The 27,131-nt window shown below is 45.0% G+C and overlaps 1 protein-coding gene across 9 annotated transcripts in view; it reads right to left on the bottom strand.

The window, feature by feature from the left end:
• The window catches only part of RAP1GAP2 (RAP1 GTPase activating protein 2), a 194,681-nt gene that overhangs the window by 52,380 nt on the left and 115,170 nt on the right, over positions 1-27,131 (bottom strand). For 7 of the 9 annotated variants that reach the window (XR_003043929.1, XR_003043930.1, XM_025041649.1 and 4 more), the window contains 5 exons: positions 7,758-7,793; positions 2,980-3,024; positions 2,161-2,193; positions 1,574-1,786; positions 267-370 (listed from right to left, as the gene is read on the bottom strand). Coding sequence is in view for 7 of the 9 variants with exons in the window: in XM_025041649.1 (XP_024897417.1) it covers positions 267-370; positions 1,574-1,786; positions 2,161-2,193; positions 2,980-3,024; positions 7,758-7,793 (431 nt within the window). In the remaining 2 variants the exon portion in view is untranslated. The remainder of the gene's footprint in view (positions 1-266; positions 371-1,573; positions 1,787-2,160; positions 2,194-2,979; positions 3,025-7,757; positions 7,794-27,131) is intronic. The other 2 variants (XM_025041647.1, XM_015599353.2) reach the window with 1 other exon arrangement.

Raw genomic sequence — 27,131 nt, 5'->3', positions numbered from 1 at the left:
AGCCATCCTTACTTTTTCTTCCCATCCTCCTTAGAGGCACAGTCCCCAGCAAGAGTCAGGTGGGGGTTCGGTCTAGGTGGCCTTGAGACTAGAATACCGCCTTGACTCTGGAAACCAGCCAGCTGGCACAAACACCCATCTCCTGGACATCACCCCAGGATTCCAGCCAGTCTGTTCCCCCAGCACACCCGGAACAGACTGGCCAGACTGGTATTTCTGGGTCCCCACCACCAGGGGTGTGGCCTCCAACAGTGCAGCAGCCCCACCTGAGAATGATCCGAAGGTACTCAATGCCCTCGGCCTCCTCACACTTGATGGACAGGAGCAAGTTCCCCAAACTGCTGCCAGTACAGTAAAAGTTTAGATGATCCTAGAAACAGAAATAAAGTGTTAGCAGGGAGTGGGGGGATCTCCCAAGCATTAATCCCCAAATCACTTCTTCCCCATAAGTGAGTGGGAAGCCCCACAGCAAGGGGGAAGAGAGGGAAGCTACTGCTGTGGCTGCAACTGAGGAGGAGGAGGAGGAAGAAGGGGAGTGGGGAGGGGAAGAGGATCACAGTAATTGGTTCTAACTGCCAAGTCCTCAGGATATGTCAAGCACTAGGCTAAGAACTCAATACCTATTATCTCCTTTAACCTAGATCACAACGTTATGGGGGAGATAACATCATCATCATCCCCATTTCACAGATGAGGAAATCATGTTCAGGGAGGTTAAGTAACTGTCCAGGGTCACACAACTAGTAGATGACAGATCCAGGGTTCAAACCCACATCTGTTGTGACTGAAGTTCAAGTTCTTCACCACAAGATACCGAGTCTACTTCCTTGCTCCCAGGGGGCAGCCCCTGCCACTTCAGACTATATGCGAGAATAAAGCTAGGAGAAACCCTAGCACATCACTCCAAGTGGAACAGGGAGGTCTATGGACAGTGGGTCTCACCCTGGCTCAGGTAGCCCACCTCAGACCTGCCGTATCAGGCTGGGGCCCTGGAGTCTGCATTTTAACAAGCTAGGAGTGAGGGGTCCTGATCCATCCTCTTCCTGTGAGATTCAGCAAAGCTGCCTTAGTCTGGAGACTTCCAGAATCTGCCTTGGGACTTCCAGAACCTTGCAAGTCTGAAGGGCAGAATATATTTAAAGAAATGTAACTGTCACTGTTAAGCAATCAGAGAGGCTCACGGGACATCATCCAGTACAAGTACCCGGGGGACCTTCTTGAGCGAAGACATGAGAGATTCGCGTTATTTAGATGGAAATGGAGAACATAATTTTTCCTTCCACCCTCCTTCACCCTCAAACACTACCCCTTCCATCACCTCCTAGAACATTTGCTCATGGTGGTTCCCACAAGGACCCATCACAGAGAGCCTTCCAGATATCTGCATGCCCCCTTTCCCCCTGCCCAGGAGCACAGGCAGTCGGCCATCTCCAATGAGGACAGAGGCAAGCAGCAAGGACGGGGGCAGAACCAGGAAGGAACAGAAACAGAGAGGGGCACTGGGGAGGGTCGCTGGGCTCCTCACACAGTCCCACTCCGGCAGCTATTTTCACCCAGGGCCCCTTGGCCTCACCTTCCCTAGGAAGTGCCTGCGGTAGGCCCTGGCTTCGCCTTTGCACTCAAGCTTGTAGCCGAAGGTGCTGGGGCTGAGGTTGTCCTCTTCCTCCTCCTCACAGGTGCTGCTTCCCAGGGAGGTTGGTGTGCCTACATTCTCTGGGTCCTCGATCCAATAGCCCCCAAACTGGGGCAGGACGATCAGGGGGTATGGGCCTCCCTTCTCCACAACCTGGAAGCAGAGGGAAGGCCTCACACTGCAGTCTGTCCTGGGTCTGCAGGGGTAGGGGAGGGGCAACAGTGGTGATGTCCCCTGACCTCTGAGCTGCCCCAAGAAGGGGGCCCCAGTATGTGAAGCCAAAGACAGTAACAGGAACCCCTCCTTTAAGTTCCACAACATTTCTGGCTTCACCAGCCCTGTAGCCCCAGGATTTCAAGGACCAGATTGGCACCCTCCAATTTAAACCTGGAAAAGCCAAGGTCACAAAGGGGAAGAGGCCTCAGGCCCTAGGTTCTCTTCCATGTGGGGTGGGACAGGGACCGTCATCATCATCGCCATCAGCTTTCCCAGCCTTGCCTCAGAGACAGGATTCAGGGGGTTCCTACCTCGTCGATGCTGGGGTACGGGATATAGTCATCCTGCAAGACAAACAAACAATGCCATCTTTAGTCCCAGCAGTGCCCATGAAGTGTGATCACTGTTTCCATTCCCTCTCCCCAACCTGGGGAGGGGGTACATTGGGGAGTCCGGCAGTTTGCACCAGGGCTTTGTGAGCATCGGCAGGAAGAACACCAGATGGACAAACAGCCTACAGGCAGCTCTGGGATCTGGCTTCTCTTGAGTCCTTCCTCGAATTGACAGAACCTGAGTGCAAACCAGCCAGCCAAAGATGCAACACACAGAGGAAGCAAGATGCAGTATGAACTTCGTATCCCTTCTGACACTAGCTTCTCACCTTTGGAGGCTCCAATAAAAAGCTGACCCCTGGTTTCACCCAGCCCCCAGGAAAGGGGGCTGACTTCCAAGTGACGAACTGCACCCCTGGGCCTTGGAAATAGCCCCTGAAGCTGAAAGTTGATGCCTGCTGGATCCTGGAGCACAGAGCCTGACACCCCTAAATGCTGTGTGTGGTTCCCTCACAGGAGCGGGTGTGGACGATCCAGGCGGAGCCAGAAGCCTTAGGTCTTTCCTAAGGCCTCCACCCCGCCTCCTCTGAAACTGCTCTAAAGGCATCAAGCCAGGGCCCCGCCTTACTGCCAACCATGTCCCAGTCAATACACAGGCAGCCACTTATGTGGCTCTTGGTGAAAATCAGAGTTAGTGTAAAATAGGAGACTCCAGCATGCCATCCACTACACTTGCCTTCCTCTTACTCAGCCCCCTCATCGGGCCTGCCTGGCTAACACCTCTCCCACCCAGCCCACCTTGTTCTTCTGGGGTCCCGGCTTCTGCTCTTCAAGCTTGATCCCCTGCAGAAACAAGGAAAAGAGGATCCATAGAAAAGCAAGGGTCACAAAAAAGAGGCCGAACGAAGGAGTCCCTTGGGAGCACCTGCCTTAGCTGCGGGTTAATAACAACAGGAACAGCTGCTGTGTACTGGGGCCCTTACACGTCACATACCTTGTCATCCCCAGACCTTATAGCAGCCCAGACGAGACAGCAGGGCAAGGGCTAAGAGCATAGACTCAGCCAGATCAGCAGGGTTCAAATCCAAACACTGCCACTTATGACCTTATGACCTTGGGCAAGTCATAAACCTCTCTGTGGCTCAGTGTTCCCATCTGCAAAATGGTAACACTGTGGCACCTACTACAGTAGTGAAGGTTAAATGACAGGACCTTGCTAAGCCCTTGGAAGAGTGATTGGTCTATAGCAGGGGTCCTCAACCCCTGAGCGGCAGACTGGTACCAGTCCATGGCCTGTTAGATACCGGGCTGCACAGCAGGAGGTACCCAACAGGCAATCGGGTAAAGCTTCATCTGTATTTGCAGCCGCTCCCCAGTGCTAGCCTCACCACCTCAGCTCCACCTCAGATCATCAGGCATTAGATTCTCATAGGAGCACCAGTCCCTGGTGCCAAAAAGGTTAGGGACCGCTGGTCTATAGTAAAAGCTAGGAGTTATTATTTCTACGAGGTAGGCAGTATTACTATCCTGGTGCTAAAACATTTCCCCCAGGCTCGCTGGGGGATGAGGGGAGGGGCAGAATGGGAACCCATGTCTATGCGGGCCAGAGCCAGCACTCTGGACCTCACGCCACACCTCCCTCCCTGGATTACAAAGGTTCGCCTGCAGGTATCCAGAAATTTCACTGCTGGAGCACAGTGCCTTGTCCAGTGGTCTTACAGTCAAGTTGACTTAACTGGGTTTTGTGGGACGAGAGCACATGGTGGTCCCAGGATTACTTGAATCAATCCAATGAGAGTATGAGATGGTGGGACAACTAGGAGGAACAGGTCCCCTCTGGGGAGAGGAGAGTTTGGAAACAGCGCTGCCTAATTATAATACAGTGGGATTTGAACCTTCTACAGTGAGCTCCCTCTGTTGTCTCCTTTGAAGCCCTCAGCACCTTTTGCCAATGAGGAAACTGAGGCCCAGGGAGCAAGTTGCTCACCTAATGTCACACAGCTAGTGAGTGGCAGGGCCTGAATTTGAAGTCAGGCCTTCTGTCGACCAAATGACAGGACCTTGCTTTGAAGCCAGGACATCTGACCACACCCGACAGCCCTCAGAGCCCAGGGCTCCTGCTCACTGGATGGATTTAGACTTCAGCTTCTCAGGATTTCTCCAGGCTGAGTCATCCTGCAGCGTTGTTCAGGTGGGCATGGGAAGGCCCGTCCCACTGGACAGGTGCTCCTCTCCCCACACAGAGAGAAAACCACCTGGGTGGCCCTACAGACCTTGTCCAGGGAGGCAAACTGGGCAGATGGGGAGAGGGGTGATATCAGGAGTTTGTTTTATTTGTCCTGCATTAGTCATCCCAGCCTGGGAACAGCCCCTGGGCAGGAAAACAAACCTTCTCCCCACCCTCCCCCATGACAGAGCCACCGCCCAGCACTGGGCCCTTTCCCTTCCATGTGTCAGCCTTTGTAATAGGTATTATCATTATCTCCCCTTCCCCTGCCATGAAGACACTGAGGCTCAGAGAGATAGACTGACTTGACCAAGGACACTCAGCTAGAGAGCATCAGGGTTAGAACTTGAACTCAGAACAGAAGGAGCTCAAAACTGTGCACTTAGCCCTTGCTGCTTCACAGGGACTGCACCCCTCTTCAAATTCGTAGACTCTTGGGCTGGGGGTTCAGGAGTCCTGGATTTTAGTTTCAGCGACTCGCAACTCACAGAGCACCCTGGGCACCCGACTGCTGAGCCTGAGTCTCCACAACTGCAGCATTAGGACAGATGGCACTCACACTCAAGGACAGAATTGGGCCACACCACCCGCTTCAGCCTCGCTGGTTCCCCGTATGTGAGTTTCCTATATTCAAAGGAGTTGGAAACCGTGGGCCCCTCAGAGGCTGGGGCCCAGTGGGCACATGGTAGAGACCTAAACCCTGGGAAGTCCGATTTCAGCCCCCAGCAGTCTCAACTAAGATGGAACTGGCAAACCACCCATGGTGTCAGTACTATGGAAACAGTGCTAAGGGAGCAAAATACCAAGCTCCTGCCCTCCAGAGGCTCCCAATCTAGTTACCAAATTAAGCCCAGCAGCCTCAAAAAAACAGAATAACATGAAGCCAGTTAAGCTGAGCTGAATTATGTGCTCAAACAGAGAAGCCCTTTGTGGGGAAAGAAGCACACTCCAGCTGGGGACGAGGGATGGATGGATTGTGGGAGCAACCAGGGAGAAGGCAGGGTGAGGACCGGGTGAGCCACAAAAACTCTGCCAGCTTCCCAGAGTGCTGGGATTCCATGGGCTTGGGGTGAAAATCCCAGCTTTACTGCAGACAACTGAGAACTTAATTATACACGGTCTCCCGCCACTCGATGTCAAGGCACGTGCCATCCCTGTTTCCACAACCTGATTGGGTGTAAGTTCCCTAAATGGATATAAATGCATATGAAATTAGTTTGTAGTCCACACACTACTGAGGACAGAAGAGAATCTTTATACCTTGCTCATGAAAATGATACAACCTCTAATATTTTTCCCTCGAACAGTCCCTCCCCTTCCCCATCCTCAGGGAGACCCAGCTTTCCCATGAGGACCTCACTCGCTCACAGTAGCAGCCCCCTCAGCAGCTGCACCTGCATCTCAGGACCAGAGTGGGCACCTTCCAAGTCTCTCCTCCTACAGCTTCCAGACCATGCCTACAGAATCTTTCTTCCTTGAGCCTGGAGCCTCTACTTAGGGTAAAAAATATCATAATATAATGAACAGCTAAGCCTTCTGGCTCTGAAGCTACTTGTTAGTCATGAGCCCTTATATTGATTATCACTGTGCTTCTGTTTTCTCATCTGTGAAATGGGGATGATAATGATAATATACCTACTTCCCATGGGCCTTGTCAGGAAGAAATGAGATAAAACCTGTCAATCTCTGACCCCAGACAAAAGTATGTGTTATCAGCATCTTCCCAATCTTTTTGACTGTGTTGATTAACCTTCTGGATCTCTCCCCATATTCCCTAGGGCAGTAAGTTTTACCTGTGAGCCCTGACCCCTTGGTAGAATTACAAAGGCTCCCCAAATCCACATTGAATACTGATTTCTTTTCATTGCCTACCAAATATTTACACATATTATCTCATTTCATCCCAGCAACAATGTAAGTGGATATTTTTATTCTTACTTATTTATAGAGGCTGTGATATTGTGATTTATAATAAGAAATATATATTTTGGTCTTCATCCCGTCCTTGGCACAGAACTCCTAAAACCCTTGGAATTTCCTACATGATAAGAGCAATCGAAGCATTTTGGAACATTTTTGTTACAGTATTTGGCCTTTTGCCCTTGGCTCCTGAAACAGCTTCAGAGCCATAAAGGTGAAAGGAATGTTATTCATAAGTTTATGTTAATGATTTTATGTTGACGAGGTGACTTTTGGGATATCCCTAAGGATGGAAGCTGGTCAACAGGGGAACCAATCACTATTAGAGAGTTGGAACTTTCAGTCCCACCCACCCCCAACCTCCCAGGAGGGAAGAGAGGCTGGAGGGTGATATCAATCACAAGTGGCCAGTGGTTTAATGAATCATATCTATGTAATAAAACCTCCATAAAAGTCCAAAAGGACGGGGTTCACAGAGCTTCTGGGTTGGTGAACATGTGGAGGCACTCAGAGAGTGGGGTGTCCGAGGGCACGGAAGTTCCAGGTCCCTTCCCGCACACCTTGCCCTATGCATCTCTTTATTCTGGATGTTTCTGAGTTATACCCTTTTATAATAAATTGGCGATCTAGAAGGAAACTGTTTTCCTGAGTTCTATGAGCCACTCTAGCAAATTAATCACACCGGAGGAAGGAGTCATAGGAACCTCCAATTTATAGCCCGTGGGTCAGAGGCACATATGACAACCTAGACTTGTAACTGGCATCTGGGGCAGTCTTGTGGGACAGAGCCCTTATCCTGTGGGATTTGACGCCAACTCTAGGTAGATAGTGTCAGAATTGAGTTGAATTGTAGGACATCCAGTTAATGTCAGAGAATTGTTTGGTGGGGAAAAAAACAACCACGTATTTGGTCTGAGAGTGAGGTGAGAATAGTGCTGTAAGCAGACAAAAAACAGGAGCCAGAGACTTAGAAAAGAGAAGTAATTTGGCAAGCAAATGTTAGATGCGAGATTTGAACTCAGGTCCGTCTCTCACCGGCCTCTCTGCCTCCCAGACACAAGGTGACTTTCCTAAAAAGGGTCTTTCTTTTTCAGGCTTTCTTTCCAACTCATTCTAGGTACAACAGACCCTCTCAAGCCCTCCCCACATCTGTGGGGTTGATTGATGGCACCCCATCTGCTCTGCTGGGGGTTGTTTTTCATCCTCTCCCTGTTCTTCAGGCAGGAGCCTTTCCCAGAGTCCTCTGTGCCACTCAACATGGAAATGGCCTCAGGTTGTCTGGGCTATCAGGGCTGTGAGTTTTCTCTTCCCTGCCCCTCCCTCCAAGGCCCCCAAATTCTGTCTGTGGGTTCTGCCTCAGGTTATGTTCCCCAAGGTCACTACAGCACCCCCAATCAAGGCTCAGCTTCCCTAGTTTTGGGATACTCACCTGCATTTTCTCCAGCATCTCGAAGAACTCCGCAGACTGAAAGATACAAAGAGGGTGGGGAGAGAGGTGGGGCATCAGCAAAGAGATCTGCTGAGAAAACCTCCTCACCGACTGTCTAGAAGCTAAACCCAGGGCTTCCCCAGGGACAAAATTCATCTGGATCAAGAAAGAAGATCATTTTATTTTGCCTTTGCAGGGCTGGAGGGCCAGAACACACCACACAACAAAAGAAAAAATAAAACAGCCCCAGCTGGCAAATGGCCCTGGGGAGAGCAGCCACTCAGTCTCTGTCAAGAGAGAGGAGGCTATAGAGCTCCTGGGAAAAGTCAAGTTCCCCCAAAACGCCTGTTGGCCCCAGGATTCGGCTTCCAGCAGGACTGTGTTTGGGATGTTTTCAACCCAACAGTGGGGCCAAGAGGTCCACCACAAGTAGTTTTCCAACTGTTGTGCCAACATAGCCTTTCCATCTCCTTAAACAAAATCTCGCTTAGAATTCCAATATATAAAAACAGAAAAAGCAGAACCACACTGGCCAGGGCAGCTGTCGGGGCTTGAGCCCTGGATGTGCCACCTCTGCCTGCCCCTGTCCCCTGCCTCCAAGGCACCTCTTTGGGACACTATAGCTTGTGAAGCAAAGCCTAAAAACCTCCAGGAGCCTGAATGGGTTATTTTAAAAATCTCAAACTATGTAAGTCCAAACCTTCAACCTACTGTAGTGCCACCTTTGTAAACTCCAGATAAGACAAAGAGGGAAAAAAGAAAGTAGAATGGGTGAAGGGGCTGAAAGCTTTACCCTAACAAAATACATGCAGAAGTCCCTCAGACCTTTTCCCCCAATTCCTGTTCCATGAACACAGGCACACTTTGTTGTCCTAACACCATTGCCCATATCTGGGCACTGGCAAGTTATGAGTTAATAAGTGCCCAGAACGGACAGTACCCAGATGAATATGAGAGAAAAGAAAGCAGTGATAAGGATGACCGAGTATGTCCTTGCTACTTCTTCATGCAGAAGTAGAACGTCCAAATGCTCTCCCTCTCTCTGTGGGCACCAATGATCAGAACTGTCTGGAGCTCCTGCTGCCCTCAGAATTCTCAAAAGAGAACCTCCATGGGAGGGACCCTTGAGGAGTCACCTGGGGAGACCTAGCCCTGCTGCAGCTCCAAATGACCTCTCCCAGACTAAAGCTAGCCTGTCACAGGCAGAGTCTCTGACTCACCAGCAGTTCAGGTTCCAAAGTCTGGAAACTCCACATGTGATTGTACAGGGTTGAGGACAAGCTTGGGGCACCCACATCAAACACCCTTGACCAAGAGCAGCCACCAAACACCCAGGTCCCAAACCTATCTTTGCACTTGTTCTGTGCATTCTTACAAACTCCAGTCTCCAAGAAACCAAGATTACTAGACACAAAGCAATAAGGCTAGAAAGATGAGCAGAAAAAGTACAAAGGGGTAAAAACAATCAAAATTTTAAATATACAGACCTCTGATCTAGTAATTCCACTTCTAGGGATCTACAAACACACTCACACATGTACACAAAGATAGACACAATAAAATGTTCATTGTCGCATTGTTTGTAACAGTAAAAAAATGAAAATAACTTAAATGTCAATCTATAGGAAACTGGTTATAGTAAGCTACACTCATAGAATAAATACAAATATTACGATCAACTCTGTATCAATAAATTAGATAACTCAGATGAAATGGTCAATTCCTAGAAATACACAAACTATCAAAATTGACTCAGGAAGAAAAGAGAAAATCAAAAAAAGACCTATAATAAACAGATTGAATTAGTTTAACCAAAAAACTACCCACAAAGAAAAAACCAGGCCCACGTGGTTTCACTTATGAATTCTACCATTTAAAGAAGAATTAATACTAATTCCTCACAAACTCTTCCAAAAACAGAAGAGGGAACACTTCCTAACTTATCCCATGAGGCTAGTATCATCCTAACACCAAAATCAAAGACATTACAAGAAAACTACAGACCAATATAGCTTACGAACATAGTCGTAAAAATTCTCAACAAAATAGTAGCAAACTCAATCCAATAACATATAAAAAGAATTACACATCATGACCAGGTGGGATTTATCCCAGTAATGCAAGGTTGGTTTAACATCCAAAAATCAATAAATGTAATACACCACATGAATAGAATAAAAAACAAAAACCACATTATCGTCCCAATAGACATAGGAAAAGCATTTGAAAAAATCCAAAATCCTTTGTGGATTAAAAAAAAACACCCAACTAGGAATAGAAGAGAAGTTCTTCAACATATAACGTATACCTACAAAAACCCCACAGCTAATATCATACTTAATAATGAAAGAATGGATACTTTTCCCATAAGGAACAAGACAAGGATCTCCACTTCTTCATTTTTATTTAACATTGTACTGGATGTTCTAACCAGAGCAATTAGGCAAGAAAACTATATAAAAGGCATCCAAATTGGAAAGGAAGAGGTGAAACTATATTCACAGATGACACGATCTTATATATAGAAAATCCTAAGGAATTCACTAAAAAAACTTTTAGAACTAATATAAGTTTAGCAAGGTTGCATGATACAAGATAAATATATAATAATCAATTGTATTCCTACACACTGTCAACGAACAACCCAAAAATAAAATTAAGAAGACAATTCCAGTTACAATAGCATCAAAGAGAATAAAATACTTAGGAAGAGATGGGAAAAAAATGGCGTAGATCAGAGAGGCTTTGTTCATTCCTCTTGCGACTATATCAAAGTTGTGACAAAAACACAGAGGAAACAGCAAGGAAAGTCACCTGGGCTCTAGACAAACAGAAGTACTACAACTAGGGAAAAGAAATAATCAACCTGCAATGGTAGAAGGTAGGAGGTGATGAAGACATGAGGCTTCCCAGTCCCGAGCGGCTGAGTGGTTCAAAGGCTGTGGCAACCAGCAGCTGCAGATGCCTCTAAAAAGGGCCATGTCCCTGAACGGACTTTCACGGTGATGGACTTGCTCTGAGAACCAGCACTGGGTTGGCTGCACGGGAGGCACCAGGGACTTACAGGGGGACACTGAGTTATCAGAGTGAGGGCCAAAGGTGAGGCTCTCTCCTAGGCAGAAGTGCCAGCAGTATCCATTGTTCTTCTGTTGAGCCCTCCCCCTTCCCAGTGTGCAGACACAGTACCATCACAGCTGAGACGTCATCAAACTGGATAACAGAGGTCACTTGCCCAGAGGATTCCTGAAACTCCGCCTCCCCCAACTCAAGGCCCCACCCAAGCCACATCCAGCTGTGTCCTCAGGGAGTCCTGTGAAACTTGCTGAGCAACTCCAAGAGCTACACTGGTGGCAGCTGACCACAGTTTCTGGTGTGGCCTCTTGACGCAACTATAAGCACAGCATCTGTGGATTGTTTGCTGAATCTTAACAGGTGGCCCCAGAGGAGCACAGACTGGGGCTAAAAACTTGGCCTGCAGCTGAACCCCTCTCAGGACTGTGCCACTGGACATCTACTACACAAAGCCATGCTAATAAGACTGGAAGACTTAGGCGCTTTGCCTAGTACATAGAAATAGACACAGAAAGGCAGCCAAAATGGGAAGACAAAGAAGCAAAAACCATATGAGAGAACAGAACAGAGATCCAGAAATAATGGAGTCAAGCAATCTAACAGATGCAGAGTTCAAAACACTCGTTATAAAGATGCTCAATGAACTTAGTGAAAGTGTAGATGAATTCAGTGAGAACTTTAACAAAGAGATAAAAAACAAAAATAAATATGGAAATTATAAAAGGGAATGAGTCAAAAATGAAGAACATATTATCTGAGATGAAGACTACATTAGAGGGAATCAACAGAGTGGATGAAAAAGAGGATCGAACTACCAACATAGAGGATGGGGAAGCCAAGGTTATCCAATTAGAATGGCAATAAAAAAGGAGACAAGACTATGATAATAATTTAAGGAGTCTTTGGGACAAAATTAAGTGTAAAAAATCCATGTAATAGGGGTACCTGAAGAGGAGAAGGAGAACAAGAAGTGGAAAAGCTGTTTGAAGAAATAATGACCTTCCTAACCTTCTGAAGGAAATAGACATACAACCCTAAGAAGCTCGGAGAGTCCCAAGAAAAAGGAACCCAAAGAGGCCCACACCAAGACACACCATAATTAAAATGTCAAAGCTTAAATACAAAGAGAGAATCTTAAAAGCAGCAAGAGAAAAGCAGTTAGTTACCTACAAAGGAGCACCCATAAGACGGGCAGCTGATTTCTCAAAAGAAACCATGCAGGACAAAAGGGCTTGGCACGAAATAGTCAACATGATGAAAACCCAGGATCTACAACCAAGAATACTTTATCCAGCAAAGCTATGATTTAGAGTCGAAGGACAGATAAAGAGCTTCCCAGACAAAAATAACCTAAAGGAATTCCTCAATGCCAAGCCACTATTACAGTAAATGTTGAAAGGACTTCTTCAAGGAAAAAAAATGCATCAAAAACATGAATAAAGAATGATAATAACTACATTCCTATCATCAAGTACCTCAAATGGAAAAGAATTAAGTGCCCCAACCGAAAGATAGAGTGGCTGAATGGATAAGAAAAAAAGAATCCTACATATGCTGCCTACAAGAGACACACTTCAGATTAAAAGACACACACACAGACTAAAAGGAAGGGGATGAAAAAAGATATTGCCTTGATAGCCCTAGAAGGTATTGCGCTGAATGTCAGATAGAGAAAGACAAATATTGCATGATTTCACGTACATGTGGAATCCATAGAACAAAATAAACAACAACAACAAAAACAGAAATAAACTCATAGATACAGAGAATATTTACAGGGATACTAGATGGGAGGAAAGTTGGGAGGGGAAAAGGCAAAGGGATTAAGAAGTACAAATGGATAGTTGCAGAATAGACATGGAGATGTAGAGTGTAGCATGAGGAAGATGGTTAATAATGTTGTAATAAATACGGAAGGGGAGAAGGATATTAGATTTAGTGGGGTGATCATTTTGTGAGTTATGTGGATCTCTGATCACTATGCTGTACAACTGAAACTGGTATATTATTGTATGCCAACTATAATTGAAAAACTCATTGAATTGTACAATGTAAATACAAACAACAAATTGTCTATTATATTTTTTTAAAAGAGAATAAAATACTTATGTGTAAATTTAACAAAAGAAACACAAATTTATACTCTGTAAAGTACAAAACATTGATAAAAGAATTGAAGAGGCTCTAAATAAATGGAAATAAATGCCATGATCATGATTAGAAAAGTCAGTATGATTAACATAGCTGTTCTCTCCATTTGATCTACAGATTCAATGCAATCCCAGCTGGATCCTTTCTTGAAATTGAAAAGCTGATCCTATAATTGATATGGAAACTCAAGGGGCCAAGAATAGCCAAAGCATTCTTTAAAAAAAAAAAAAAAACAAAGTTGGAGGACTCATACTTCCCAATTTCAAAACTTACTACAAAGCAAAAGTAATTAAGACAGTGTGGTACTGACATAAGGATAAGCATACAAATCATTGGAATAGAATTTAGAGTCCAGAAATAAATCTATATTATTTATGGCAATAGATTCTCAACAAGAGTGCCAAGACTATTCAGTGGAGTCTTTTCAATAAGTTGTGCTGGGAAAACTGGATAGCTACATGCAAAGAATGAAATCAGACCCTTATCTCACACCGTACACAAAAATTAAGTGAAAACAGATTAACGACCTAAATGTTAAGAGCTAAAACTATAGGAACTCTTAGGAAAAAATATAGGAGTAAATCTTTGTGATCCTGGATTTGGCAATGAATTCTTAGATAAGACACCTAAAGCATAAGCAACAACAACAAAAACTCAACAAATTGACTCTACCAAAATTAAAAATGCACATCAATGGACATGACAAGAAAATGAAAAGACAACCCACAGAATAGGAGCAAATATTTGCAAATCATATATCTGATAAGGGACTCATATCTAGAATATATAAAGAATTCTTAGAACTCAATAATAAAAAGATACCTCAATTTAAAAATGAGCAAAGGATTTGAATAGACAGTTCTCCAAAGATAAACAAATAGACAGCAAGCACATGCAAAGATGCTCAATAACATTAGTCATTGAGAAATGTGAATCAAAACCACTTTATGCTCACTGGAATGGCTATAATCAAAAAGACAAAATAACAAGTGTTAGTGAGAATATGGAGAAATTAGAACCATCATGTACTTCTGGTGGGAATGTAAAATGGTACAGCCGCTGTGTAAAACAGTTTGGAAGTTCTTTGAAACGTTAAAAATTTAACCTAGAAATTCCACTCCTAGGCATATACCTCAAGAGAAATAAAAATATATGTCCACATAAAAATGTGTACTTCAATGTTCATAACAACACTATTCATAACATCCAAAAAGTAGAAACAATCCAAACATCCAACAATACATGAATAAACAATTATGGCATAGCCATGCAATGAAATAGTGTTTGGCCATAAAAAAGAATGAAGTACTGATACATGCTGTAACATGGATAAACCCTGAAAATATTACCCTAAATGAAAGAAGCCAGACACAAAAGGCCACATATTATATGATTTCAACTATATAAAGTGCCCAGAATAGGCAAATCTATAGAGACAGAAAGTAGATTTGTGTTTGCTTAGGGCTGAGGGAAACGGGAGCTTTCCAAGATGACAGTCAAAGGGCACGGGGTTTCTTTTTGAGGTGATGAAATGTTCTAAAATTGATTGTGGTGATGGTTACACAATTCTGTGAATATACTAAAAACCACTAAATTGTACATTTTAAATGAGTGACTTTGTAGTACATGAATTATATTTCAATAAAGCTGTTCCAAAAAAACACTATGCAGCCACTCAAAAAGAAAGCAATAGATCTATATTGCTTACATAAGATGTTCTCCAAGATACATTAAGTATGGGGGGTGGCTACAAATCAGAGATCAACACATAGAATATGGTTCCATTTTTATAAAAACAAAACCTAAAGTTACCTATATATGTGTACATAAATGCACAGAAAATAATATGGAAGACTGTAATTCACACCATCAAAAAGTGATTACATGGAGAAGAGGAGGGAGAGTGGTGAAGGAGGTTTTGCTTTATGTACAGCCTGCTCCACAAGCAGGTAGACCTATGTTACTTGCATAATTAAACTTCAAATAAATAAGTTTTGAAAGGGAAACAAAAATATGCAAAAGACATAAACGATTTGCTCAAGAAGAAAGATAAAATGACCAATAAAGACAAGGAACGTGCTCAATCGCTCTGGTTACTAAAGAAATTTAGAAATAAGATAACATCTTTCATCTCTCAGATTGGCCAAGATTAAAAAGAAATCCCAGTGTTGGCAAGGATATGGAGTTAAGGACACAGGAACAATAGGTAAGTATGAATCTGGTACAACTTTTCTGAAGGGCAATTTGGTACTGTGTGTCCAAAGCCTTAAAAATATTCATACATTTTGGTTCAATAAACCCACTCTAGGGAATTTACTCTAAAGTAATATTTGGGCAAATACACAAAGATATGTATACAAGGATATCTGTCAAAACATTGTTTACAGGCAAAGAAGTGCAGACAGCTGAATTGTCCACCAATGAAGGAAAGAGTAAATATTGCATAGGAGTATGCTCGTACAATAAAATACTATGAGAAGAGATCTGTGTTAATCCTGCTTGGGCAAAGATTCACACTGCATGGCTAAGAGAGAAAGATAAAGTTTAGGATATGGTCCCATTGTTTTCAATTAAATGTAAAAACCTGTTTGGAGATTTATATATGAATATACACATCACTCATTCAGAGAAATATATCTTGAAGGATACATGTCAAAATGAGTTATAGGTTAAGAATAAATTTTTCTTTTTTGCTTTTCAATATTTTAAAATTTTCTACAATTATAAATTATTTTTGTAATTAATCAACGTTTTTAAGACTTGAACACGTAAGTAGAGGCTCTGGCATTCTTTGCTTTTCCCAACCCCTGATATAAGCCCTTCCCCCACCTTCATAACAGGGTATATTCAGGGACACAAGGACACAGCCCGAAGAAAGTCCCTGGATTCAGGCCAATTCAGGTCTAACCTTGGCTCTGCGTATTATAGACTAAGGGGCTCTCTTGAGTCACCCCCAAATCCAGCTAACTCTGTTATTCATGCAAACTGGCAATCAAAAAAATACTTTAGATGTCTTCTTAGACAAAGTCCTTGTACTGGTTAATGAATTAACTGCAACTGAATACACCCCTGCAAGGCAGGGACTGGACATGGCAAGTACGAGGCAAGGGCCCGATTTTCAGGGTACTTGATCTCAATTATGAGACAAAATTGTCCAGGGTTGCATTACAGATGACAACTGCCACAGTGGTCCAGAGCAGGCATGAAGCACTTCTGGCTAGGAGGTCAAGTGTATTCATTCTCTATTGCTGTACAACAAATTACTCCTAGTGACTCAAAACAATTTCTGTGAGTCAGAACTTCAGAAGTGGCTAAGTTGTGCAGTTCTAGCTCAGGGTTTCTCAGGTGGTCGCAGTAAGAGTATCAACAGCAGCTACATCATCTGAAGGCTTGACTGGGGCTGGGGAATCTGCTTCCAACATGGGATCACTCACAAGGCTGTTGGCAGAAGGCCTCAGGCCCTCACGGGCCTCTCCAGAGTATCCTCAAAACATGGCAGCTAATGCCCCACAGAACGAGCATCCAAGAGAAAAAGCACAAAGGAAACTACGGTACCTTTTATAACCTAGTCTCTGAAATCATACACCATCATTTCCACTTTATCCTATTCATTAGGAGCAGGCATCTATAACCAGTCCACACTCAGGGGGTAGGGGAATTAGTTTCTACCTCGAAGTATCAAAGAATTTACGGACATATTTTAAAACTACCACATCAAGGAAAGCTTCTTGCAAAATGTGGGATCCCAGGCAGATCTTAAAGAATAAACAGAACATTTGATAGAGAGGGGTGAAGAGGGCTTTATAGGTAATAGTGTGGATATGAATATGAATAGGTAGGAAGGTGGGGAAGCATGACATGTATTCAATGAACAGTGAGTAGATCAATCTGGCTGAACTGAGGTCTCTAGGTCAAAATCCTGAAGATCAGACTGGAAAGGAGAGTTGGGGTCTAGGCCTGAGAGACTCTAAATGCCAGGAATTCAGGCTTATTCTAGAAGGCAGTGGAGAGCTACTGAGGTTTGGAATACAGTAGAAAGATAAAGAAGCAGTAGAGTCCAATGGTCATAGCCAAGTCTGGGGAGTGCCCACCTGCTACTGCCCAGCTGTGTGGCACGAGACATGTTATTCAATCTCAATCCCCTCAACTGGAAATGGAATAACATTACCTCTGCCTTTCAAGGCTCATGTGAGGATGAAGCGAGAACGTGAACAAGAGGTACCCAGCCAGCGCCTTGTCCACAGAGAGAGCTCAGTAAATAGCAACTACTGAAGGAACGTTTACAAAGCTCCCTCTGCAAACAAGCCTCATCCTGCTGGGAGGTGGTCTAGCAGCTTTAGAATAGTTAGCTTTTCCTGATTTAGGACACTTAGCTTTTCTTGACTTCATTGGTCTTTCCAGAAATGGTCTGTTTAAATTACTGTTAAAAATGGGTATTTCCTGAATGACAATGCTCCAAGGCCTCGGGCTGGCACAGGTGATGAGATGAAAAGACTGTTTCAGCCTCAGCCCTGAGTGAGGCTCTAGGTGGACCATTCCTGCGGGGACAGTGCCCAGGAGCAGAAATCAACCAGTGGCAACTTGGCCTCAGCTGGACTGACCCCACTTCTCGGTGACTAGTTGAACTTTCCAATGGGACAGTTCCAGCCTTGGCAAAGAGGGAGTCTCCTTTTCCACCCAGAAGCAGGGTGACTCAGGCCAGCCTGGAACAGCAGCTCTGGCCACTTGGACCCACCCTCGTCCACACCCCCTCAGATTGCTGCACACAGCCAACGGACACAACAGGCACTCAATAAATGCTCACTGACTCACTGGTGTTGTTCCACAGGCCCTCTAGGACAGAATGAAGTCCTGCCTGGGACATCCTTAGGAAGGGGTCCTCCCATCAGAAAGCCGGGTACTGGACTGTCACAGAGAAATGCGATTTGGACTCCTCATCAATACCAGCATCCACTCAGCTGTCTAATTTATTATTAGCAACAGCTGTTGCTACCCAAATCAGAACCATGGCCAGCATTTCCCCGTAGGCTCTGCTTTAATAGCCAGTCAAGTAGGCCGTGAAATAATCGCACAGAGCCAGCACTCAGCCAAGGAAATTGTAGGCTGGGCCCCAGGGTTTGGTTTGGGTTCAATCCTTGTCGTCTTCGGCTCCCAATATAGAAACTGCCTGGTCTTCCCTTGGAAGGACAAAGCGAGTCCTTCGGGGTAGAAAGCTGGAGGAAGTCCGAGGTAGCAGGAGCAGAAGAGAACAGAAACTGCAAGGCCAGTCTTGAAAAATCTTCCTGATGTCCCTACTTGCTCTCTCTGGCACTGGCCCTCTGCCCAGGCAGTGAAGAAGAAGAAGCAATGGCATGTTCCAATATAGGACGGGCACCACCACCCCTCTCACCACCCCACGCCCTTCCTGGGGCAAGACCAGCCTGGCCTTCCTCGCTCTGGTCCACAGCAGCTCAACCCATGGATGTGGCCTTACCCTGCAGACAGATGGCCACCTGTTCTTTTCTCCTTTTTGCATCGAAGCTCAGGAGTCCCCACCAGCACACTCCCCTCTCCATCCTCCTCTGACCCTGCCTGGAGAAGTGTCTCCCACTGCCACACACCCACTGCCCACTGGGTCCCCCCTGGGCAACCTGCCCTAGTTCTAGGCTCCTCTCTTCCCATCCTGGAAGCGGGAGTATGTTTGTGTACAAGCAGCCTTCCTACACCCCCTTCCCAGAAAGTACCACGCACCCACTACTCACAGCACCAGATGACATTTTCTGAGCAACAGGGCTATAAGGGTGCTGACACACAGGGCTGTGGTGGGATAATATGAGCCAGTTTGCACCCAACACAGAACATATTCATGCACAGCTGCAACTGCCTCCTTATTCCTGCCCACCTGAATCCAGAGCACACACAAAGGGGCAAAGCCATGTCAACAGCAATGAGAAACACTAAAACAAAGATAAAGGACAGGGTGTTTTCCACCCACACAGGTCCCAGAGAAATGGGATGGAGATGTGAGCTGGGCAGTTCTGGGGTAGGGAGGAAAACAGGGGCCAGAGCAAGCTTCTCATCCCCACAGAGAAGGAAGATATCACAAAAGGATTGCTGGAGAGTTTTTTAAAAGAGATTTCTAGAAAGTTGGGGGAGCTAGAAACCCCCAGCACACACCCCATTGAGAGCCAGATCAGATGTGTCCCACAGATGCCTGTCCACGGTACACTCCACACTGCCCAGGCTCTGCTGTTGGCTCAGAGGCCCCCATCCTCAGGGCAAGCAGAATGAGGGCCAGCTGGCCACAAATCTAGCTGCCGAGGCCTGTAGAAAACATCAGGGCTATTCCTCGCAAAAAGGCAAAGGGAACACTACAAAGGCACTGAAAGAGAAGGTCCTCGAGGGCAAGGCTCTTTTGTTCACTGCTGTATCCCTGGGTCTAGAACAACCTGGCACACAGCACATTCTCAAAAAATGTTTTCTGAATGAATGGCTAAATAGCCTGCCCAGCAAGATGAGAATGAAGCAGGTCTGGGAGTCAGGGCTGGAGAGGCCCATGTCCCTGCTAGTAAGCACTGTCTGTTCTCTGCTCACAGACTGCACCCCTCACCCTGGACAGCCAACCCTAACCCAACAGACGTTCCAATGATAAGATGCATCCAGACTCAGGTCCTGTTCCAGCCAAGCCACCCTCCTTCTCTTCTCCATCTTACCTTCAAGCTCCTCTCTCCTTTCTTTGTTCTCCCCTCCCCACCAGCTCACACTGAGCACAGCTCCTCTACCGCTGGAGTCCTTCAGAGGCAATGCTTCAGCTATGTCAACTTGGGCCAAGAGCCTGCCAGGCTCTCTACTACCTATGCCAATGCTAATGCACCAGAATCACCTGGAGGGCTTGTTAAAACACAAGTTTTTGGCCCCACCCCAAGAGTTTCCAATTCTTGGGCAGAAAATCTCCATTTCTAACAAGTTCCAAGATGATAGTGATACTTCTGATCCAGGGACCACATTTTGAGAACCACTAATCTATAAAATTAATTATGTTTACTGCAGGTAAATGTGTGAAAGGGAGCAACTTGGCCAGAGCAGAAATGGGGCAGCGTAACTTAGAATGGAGGATGCTTGGGTTTTTATAGAACATCTGAAAAATTAGGCAGACTTATATTTAAATCTCAAGACAGGATCTGAAAATGCAAATGACTACAGGTACCAGGCAAGTAACACAAAAGAGTGAAAGGATAACAAGTAAAGAGATTGATTCAGTAATCAAAACCTCTCAACAAAGAAAAGTACTATTCAGCATCCTGAAAGTTCTAGCCAGAGCAATTAGGCAAAAGAAAGGAATAAAATTGGAAAGGAAGAAGTAAAATTATCTCTATTCTACCAAATATTTAAAGAATTAGCACCAATCCTTCAAAAACTCTTCCAAAAAACAGAAGAGGGGACACTTCCTAACTCATTCTATAAGACCACATCGTACTAAGAAACTACAAGAAAATTACAGACCAATAACCCTGATGGATACAGATGCAAAAATCTCTAACAAAATACTAACAAACATGATTATAAACCATGGTAAAGTGGGATTTATCCCATGAATGCAAGGTTGGTTCAACATAAGAAAATCAACCAATGTTTACTATATCACATTACTAGAACAAAGGAAAAAAAAAAAAAGCTCTTGATTATCTCAATTGATGCAAAAGCACTTAACAAAATCCAATACCCTTTCAAAAGAAACACTCAAGAAACTAGGAACAGAAAGGAACTTCCTCAACATGATAAGGGGCTCTTAAAAAAAAATCCACAGCTAACATCATGTGCAATGGTAGTGAAAGTATACTGAAAGCTTTCCCCCTAACACCAGGAACAAAACAAGATGCCTACTATTCACCACTACTGAAAGTTCTAGCCAGAGGAATTAGGCAAAAGAAAGAAATAAAATTGGAAAGGAAGAAGTAAAACTATCTCTATTTGAAGATGACATAATCCAATATAAAAACCCCAAAGAGTGGTCAAATATATGGTGATGGAAGGAGATTTAACTTTAAGTAGTGAACACAGAATACAATATATATTTGATGTATTACTGAACTGTACTCTTGAAGCCTATATAATTTTGTTAACTAATGTCACCCCAATAAATTTTTTAAAAAAAGAATCTACACAAAAAAATTACCAGAGCTAATAAAGACAGTTACCAAAATTGCAGAATAATCTGAAAAGAAAATTAACAATTCCATTTACAATAGCATCAAAAAAAAAATCCCTAGAATAATTTAACCTAGGATACAAAAGACTGGTACCCTAAAAATTACAAAATAATGATGAAAGAAATAAGATCTAAACAACTGATATGACATCCTTTGTTCATGGGTTAGAAGACTTAATATTGTTGCAACTCATCCCAAAGCAAGCTACAGGTTTAATGCAATCTCTATCAGAATCTCAGCTGGATTCTCTGTAGAAACTGAAAAGTTGATCCCAAAGTCGATATGAAAACTCAAGGGACCCAGAATAGCCAAAACATTCTTGAAAAAGAACTCACACTTTCCAATTTCTAAACTTACTACAAAGTTATGGTGATCAAAACAGTGTGGTACTGGGATAAAGACAGATCTATAGACCAATGTAATAAAATTTAGAGTCCAGATGATACATTCATGGCCAACAGATTTCTGACAAGTGTACCAAGACCAATAAATGGGGACAGAATAGTCTTTTCAACTGCTGGAGAAACTGGATATCCACATACAGAAAAATTGGACCCCTACTCCTCACACCATATGAGAAAATTAATTTAAATTAAGCAACAACCTAAACCTAAAACCTACAACTATAAAACTCTTAGAAGATAATATAGGAGTAAATCTTTATGACCTTAGATTTGGCAATGGATTTTAGGTATGACATCATAAGAAACAAACAAGTGAAAAAAAAAACATAGATAAGTTGGACCATCAAAATTTAAAACTTTTTTGTTTTAATGGACATTATCAAGAAAGTAAAAAGATAAACAGGAGAAAATATTTGCAAATCATACATCTGATAAGAGTCTAATATCCAGAACAGAGTTTCTAAAGAACTCATAGAAAAAGACAAACCACCCATTTTAAAACAGATAAAGGACTTGAACAGACATTTTTCCAAAAAACATATACAAATAGACAATAAGCACATGAAAAGATGTTCAACATCATTAGTCATTGGAAAATGCAAATTAAAACAACATGAGATATCACTTCACACCCACTATAATCGAAAAAACAGAAAATAACAGGTGTTGCCACAAATGTGGAAAAATTGGAACCCTCATACATTGCCAATAGGAATGTAAAATGGTGCAGCTCTTGTGGAAAACAATTTGGCGGTTCCTCAGAAAGTTAAACACAGATTAACCATATGACCTCCTAGGTACATACCCGAAAGAACTAAAAACAGGTACTCAAACAAATACTTGTACACCTATGTTGTTCACTTGTACAGTGAAGACAGCACTAATTACATTTGCCAAAAGGTAGAAACATTCTAGATTTTTTTTTTTAACGCCTACAACACCTGGTCTTCCTAGGTGGTCTCCCATCCAAGTACTAACCAGGCCCGACCATGCCTAGCTTCCAAGATCAGACGGGATCGGCAAAAGGTGGAAACATTCTAAATGTTTGTCAGCGGATGGGTGGATAAAAAATTGAGATGGGTGGATAAAAAATTGAGACATATCCATACAACAGAATACCATTCAGCCATAAAAAGTAATGAAGTGCTGATACCTGCTAGAATGTGAATGAACCTCAAAAACATTATGCTTAAGTGAAAGATACCAGATACAAAAGGTTAGATATAGTATGTTTCCATTTCTAAGAAATATCCAGAATAGGTAAATCCACAGAGACAGAAAGCAGATTAGTACTTGCCAAGGACTAGAAGGAGGGGAGAAGGAAGAGGAACTACTTAATGGGGTTTTATTTGGGGGGTAATGAAAATATTTTAGAACTAGACAGAAGTGGTGGTTGTGCAACATTGTAAATGTACTAAATGCCACTGAATTGTTCATTTTTAAATGACTAATTTTATATTGTGTAAATTTCACCTCAAAAACAACAAAGAGTAGGGGAGTAAAACAATGGTAAATGGAAGCACGTAAGCCCCTTCCAAAAGCGGCGGCTGCTTCATTTTCTATAGCCAGGCTGCAAGCAGAAATACAAACTCAACATTAGTAGAGTTTTCAACTTTTCCAGATAAGCCAGAAATCCAAATTTGAACACGAACTCTCCCAATTCTTATACATTGATAACCAAGTCCATTTTTTAAAAGCTCTGTGTGGATCAAACAAAATACACCTATGAGCCAAATCTGCCCACAAGACACAAGTTCCAAGTTTGACTGTACAATAGGGAGCCATTGAATGTTTCTGAGCTAGAAATGAGATGATAGAAACAAAGTTATAGGAAGCCCAGGTATCCTCTGTTGGGTGCGCGTGATGTGCCAGCCACTGGGCACTGAATCAGGCACCCCATAAGTCTCACAAGCACCCAGGGAGGGGGATTAGAGGGTACAGGCTCAGAGGTAGTGCAGCAACTTGCCACCATAACTTGTGGACACAGTAAAGGCAGAAGCCAGATTCAAGTCCAGCACTATCTGGGTTAGCCAGCTCCACATCTCCAATGCTTGTCTGATAGGCATCTCAGATTTAACAAAGCCCAACAGAATCCTCCCTAACTTTTTTCTTCAAACACTTTTCTCCACCCTAGCCTGTCTCGCCATCCTCCACCCACCCTGACACTCAGGACAAAACCCAAAGGGTCATCACTGATTTCTCCATCCCTCATTCTCCACACCCAATCCACCTGCAAGTCTACTGTCAAGATATATCCCAAGTCTGAGCACTTCCCGGCAGTTCTCCTGCCCCACCATCTTTTGTGTCCTTCATGGGGACTATGTGGCAGCCCCCTCTCCACACTAGCACCTCCCTAATCAGCTACCCATTCAACAGCCACATGGTCTTTCTGAAAGATAAATCAAACGACATCAGTCCCCCATTTAAAACCCTCCAACACACCACTGCCAAGGTCCAGAGGGCTCAAGGCATTTCTATTTGGTAACAGGGCCACCAGGATCACCCCCAACCTGGAGCCAGTGGTGACACAGCCTGAGATTGAGGGCACCAACCCTCCTTGGCACGACTCCCAAACAAGTGCCCTGTCACTCCCCACACTCATCCCTAACCTGCTGTCCTCAGCTCCCCTAGAGAAAGGAGGCTAACACAGCCAAGGAGGGGAAGAAAGGAAAGGACACAGCCCACCAGCCCTCCAGCAGCTGCAGCAGGCGGGTCCGTGAATGAGGAAAAGCCCAGCAGGCCTGACCCGGCCCAGTCAGCCTGGGCCCCCATGTTCACTGGGAGGGGAACACAGGGGCTGGCAGAGCTGAGACAGGGGACCCACAGGGCCTCCGGGCATAATCTTACTTGGCACAAAAGGATGTTGACCCTCCAGGCCAGCCGAGAATGTCACACACACCACACCCAAGTGTTAAACCAATCACACAGCTGTGAGACTCTGTGACAGGACACAGAGTCCCCTGCCAAGGCCATCGCAGGCAACATACATCATGACACAAAATGGAGAGAGGCTTGCGCCCCACAGGGCTGGCCTGGCCAGCTCCAAGTGTCTGCAGCCAGCCGGAAGCCCAGCTAGAGTCCCTCCCTCTCTCACCCTGGCACCCCCACCTGCAGCACAGCCTGCAGCGGGCTGTGGGTCCCCTGAGGCCCTGGCACAGCACCAAGAAGCTGTGTCAGAGGAACACAGAGATAAACTCTGCCCAGTCCTGTGCCAGGACCCCCACCTTAGATCTCCAGGCTGGGGAGGAAAGGCCCTGGTCCCTGTCTCTATGCCATGGCCTCTGGTGTCCCCCTCCACGCACACAGTCCTCTCTGCACCTGATGCCTGTTTCGCCTTCCCCTGAGTGACAGGCAGCTTCCATGCCCCATGACAGGTCAACAGCCACCAAGGGTTCTCTGCCAGGTGACAGCAGAAGGGGCTCTGGCTCTACTTTCACCTACCCACAGGTGGGGAGAGAGAAGGGGACAGACAGGCATTCCTCCCTCCATAGCCCAGGTCACTCACCAAAAGATTCTTTAAGAAATCCATCATCTTCCACCAGTGCCTGTCCCCTGCAAGTCAGGGAGCCCCGTCTCTCTGCCACTGTAGGTGTGGCTGCTACCACCACAGCTGCTGCTGCTGACGTTGAACAACTTCCTTAAGATCAAACAAGGAACTACAGGATTTGGGTGTCCGCCCGGAGCTATTATGCCACATTGACTAGCCATGACCTTTGACCCCTCCTTGGCCAGTACTGTTTTTCTGGGGAGCCCAGAGCTGGTGGAGTCACCATACCTTACACCATAAGGCAAGGGGTCTCTCTACGGGAAGGGGCACCATGCCAGAAGGTTGTAAGAGAAGACCCATTTAGGGGCCAAGGAAAGTCAGGATGCAGGAAGCAGCCCTGCCCTTCCATCCTTATCTTGAATGAATTCTCAACACTGCGGGCCCGCAAGGCAAGATGGAGGCAGTACTGGGGCACAGAATACCAGCAACACTACAAGGCCTGAAGAAGATCTGATGTCAAATACATTGTGAGCCTCACGGCACTTGCTCGGGGCTTCAACCTTCCCACTCTGTGAATTGAAAAGTCCTGTGTATAAAGAGAATAAAAGTACTAAAAGAAAAAAAGCAGGGCCTGCATCTTTAAAGGCATTCACGTGGACCTCATGGAGCCTAAAACATCCTACTCAAAGGTTAGAAGGAAAAGCTAAAAGAGTAAGTAGTTCTTTTGCAGGTGGAGCTTAGGGGTGGAGGAGTGCAGAGGCAGAGTGAACTGTTCCCTTCACGAACAGCCTGGGTTTTGTTTCTTAATCATTGCATGTATTACTTCAGTTTAAAAAAAAATTTTTTTTTACCTGCTTTGAAAAAGAGAGCTGTCCTCATGCCCTATGGCTATCCCACAAGAAAAATTAAAAATCAATAAAGTGAATGGCTTGGAAATACTCAGATAGCATCTCAGGCTCAGGGCTCAGAGGCGGTCGAGAGCTGTGCTGCTAACAAGAGCACAGTGTGGAGAGCGAGGAGCCAGGCCCTGCAGCTCAGCCCAGGGCTCACCTGGGTCTCAGGGTCTCCTTCCAACACTAATAAACACGTCACACTTAGTACCCATCCAGGGCCCTCGGTCCTATTCCAGGTTTGGGAGGAAAGCAATGTGCTAGATCAGAAGGAAAAAAGTGAATTTTTAAATCTCTCAAAAAAAGGCACCGTGGTGTGGTAGAAAGAGCCCTGACAATGTGCCACAGACGAGGTTTTAACGCGTGGCTCTGCTGCTTGCCAGCTGTAACCAGTAGTAACCAGCTATGTGGCCTGGTGACTCAGCCTCTGAGCCTTAGTTTCCATACCTGTAAAATAGGAGATCTGACCCACTTTGCAAGGTAGTTGTATAGTGTATCCAGCAGAGGGCGAGACACAAATACCCTCAGTAAATGGCAACTAAGATGATCATCATGGCTTCCTCCCAGCTCGGGCTCCCTGCTCACTCCTCACGCCCCAGCCCCTGAGGCAGTGTGAAAAGTACCCCACCACCTGCTCAACCCCACCCAGGAATCTAACTGCGTTCCCTCCTCTGGTCCATCTCACTACCAGGCACACATCCTATCTCCTCTCTCCAGCCCAGCCCCATCCTGCTCCTACTCAAGCTCAAGCAACCCCAATAGCACCCACGGGAGAACAGAGAAGCCAAGACATGTCCTCAGGGGCTGGGGAGGACACAACTCAATTGAGGTCAGAGAGGGCCTTGGCATGGGTCCACTCCCTGGGGCTTGAAGTGACACTGGAGGTCGGAAGACAAGGGGAGAGGAGAGGGACGGAGTTCTGGGATGTGAACCGGGCCATCTCACAGATTTGGAGGAGCCAAGTGCTAGAGGGAACCATGGCTGCAAAGAAGCTAGAAACGTCCCTACTAAATTAAAATTCTGATAGAAAAGACCATGCATATTAGGAGAAGAGATGCATCAAGCTCACCAGCCTCCCTGCCCCTACAGGGCGAGGCAGGGGGCAGACTAGACTGTCCTAAATGAGCACCTCTCTCCCTCCCCTGGAGAAAGGGACCCAAGATAAGGCTCCTGCATCCTCA

The sequence above is a fragment of the Pteropus alecto genome, unplaced genomic scaffold, assembly GCF_000325575.1.
Source record: "Pteropus alecto unplaced genomic scaffold, ASM32557v1 scaffold98, whole genome shotgun sequence".
Taxonomy (NCBI): domain Eukaryota; kingdom Metazoa; phylum Chordata; class Mammalia; order Chiroptera; family Pteropodidae; genus Pteropus; species Pteropus alecto.
This window is presented reverse-complemented; position numbering and strand designations above follow the sequence as displayed.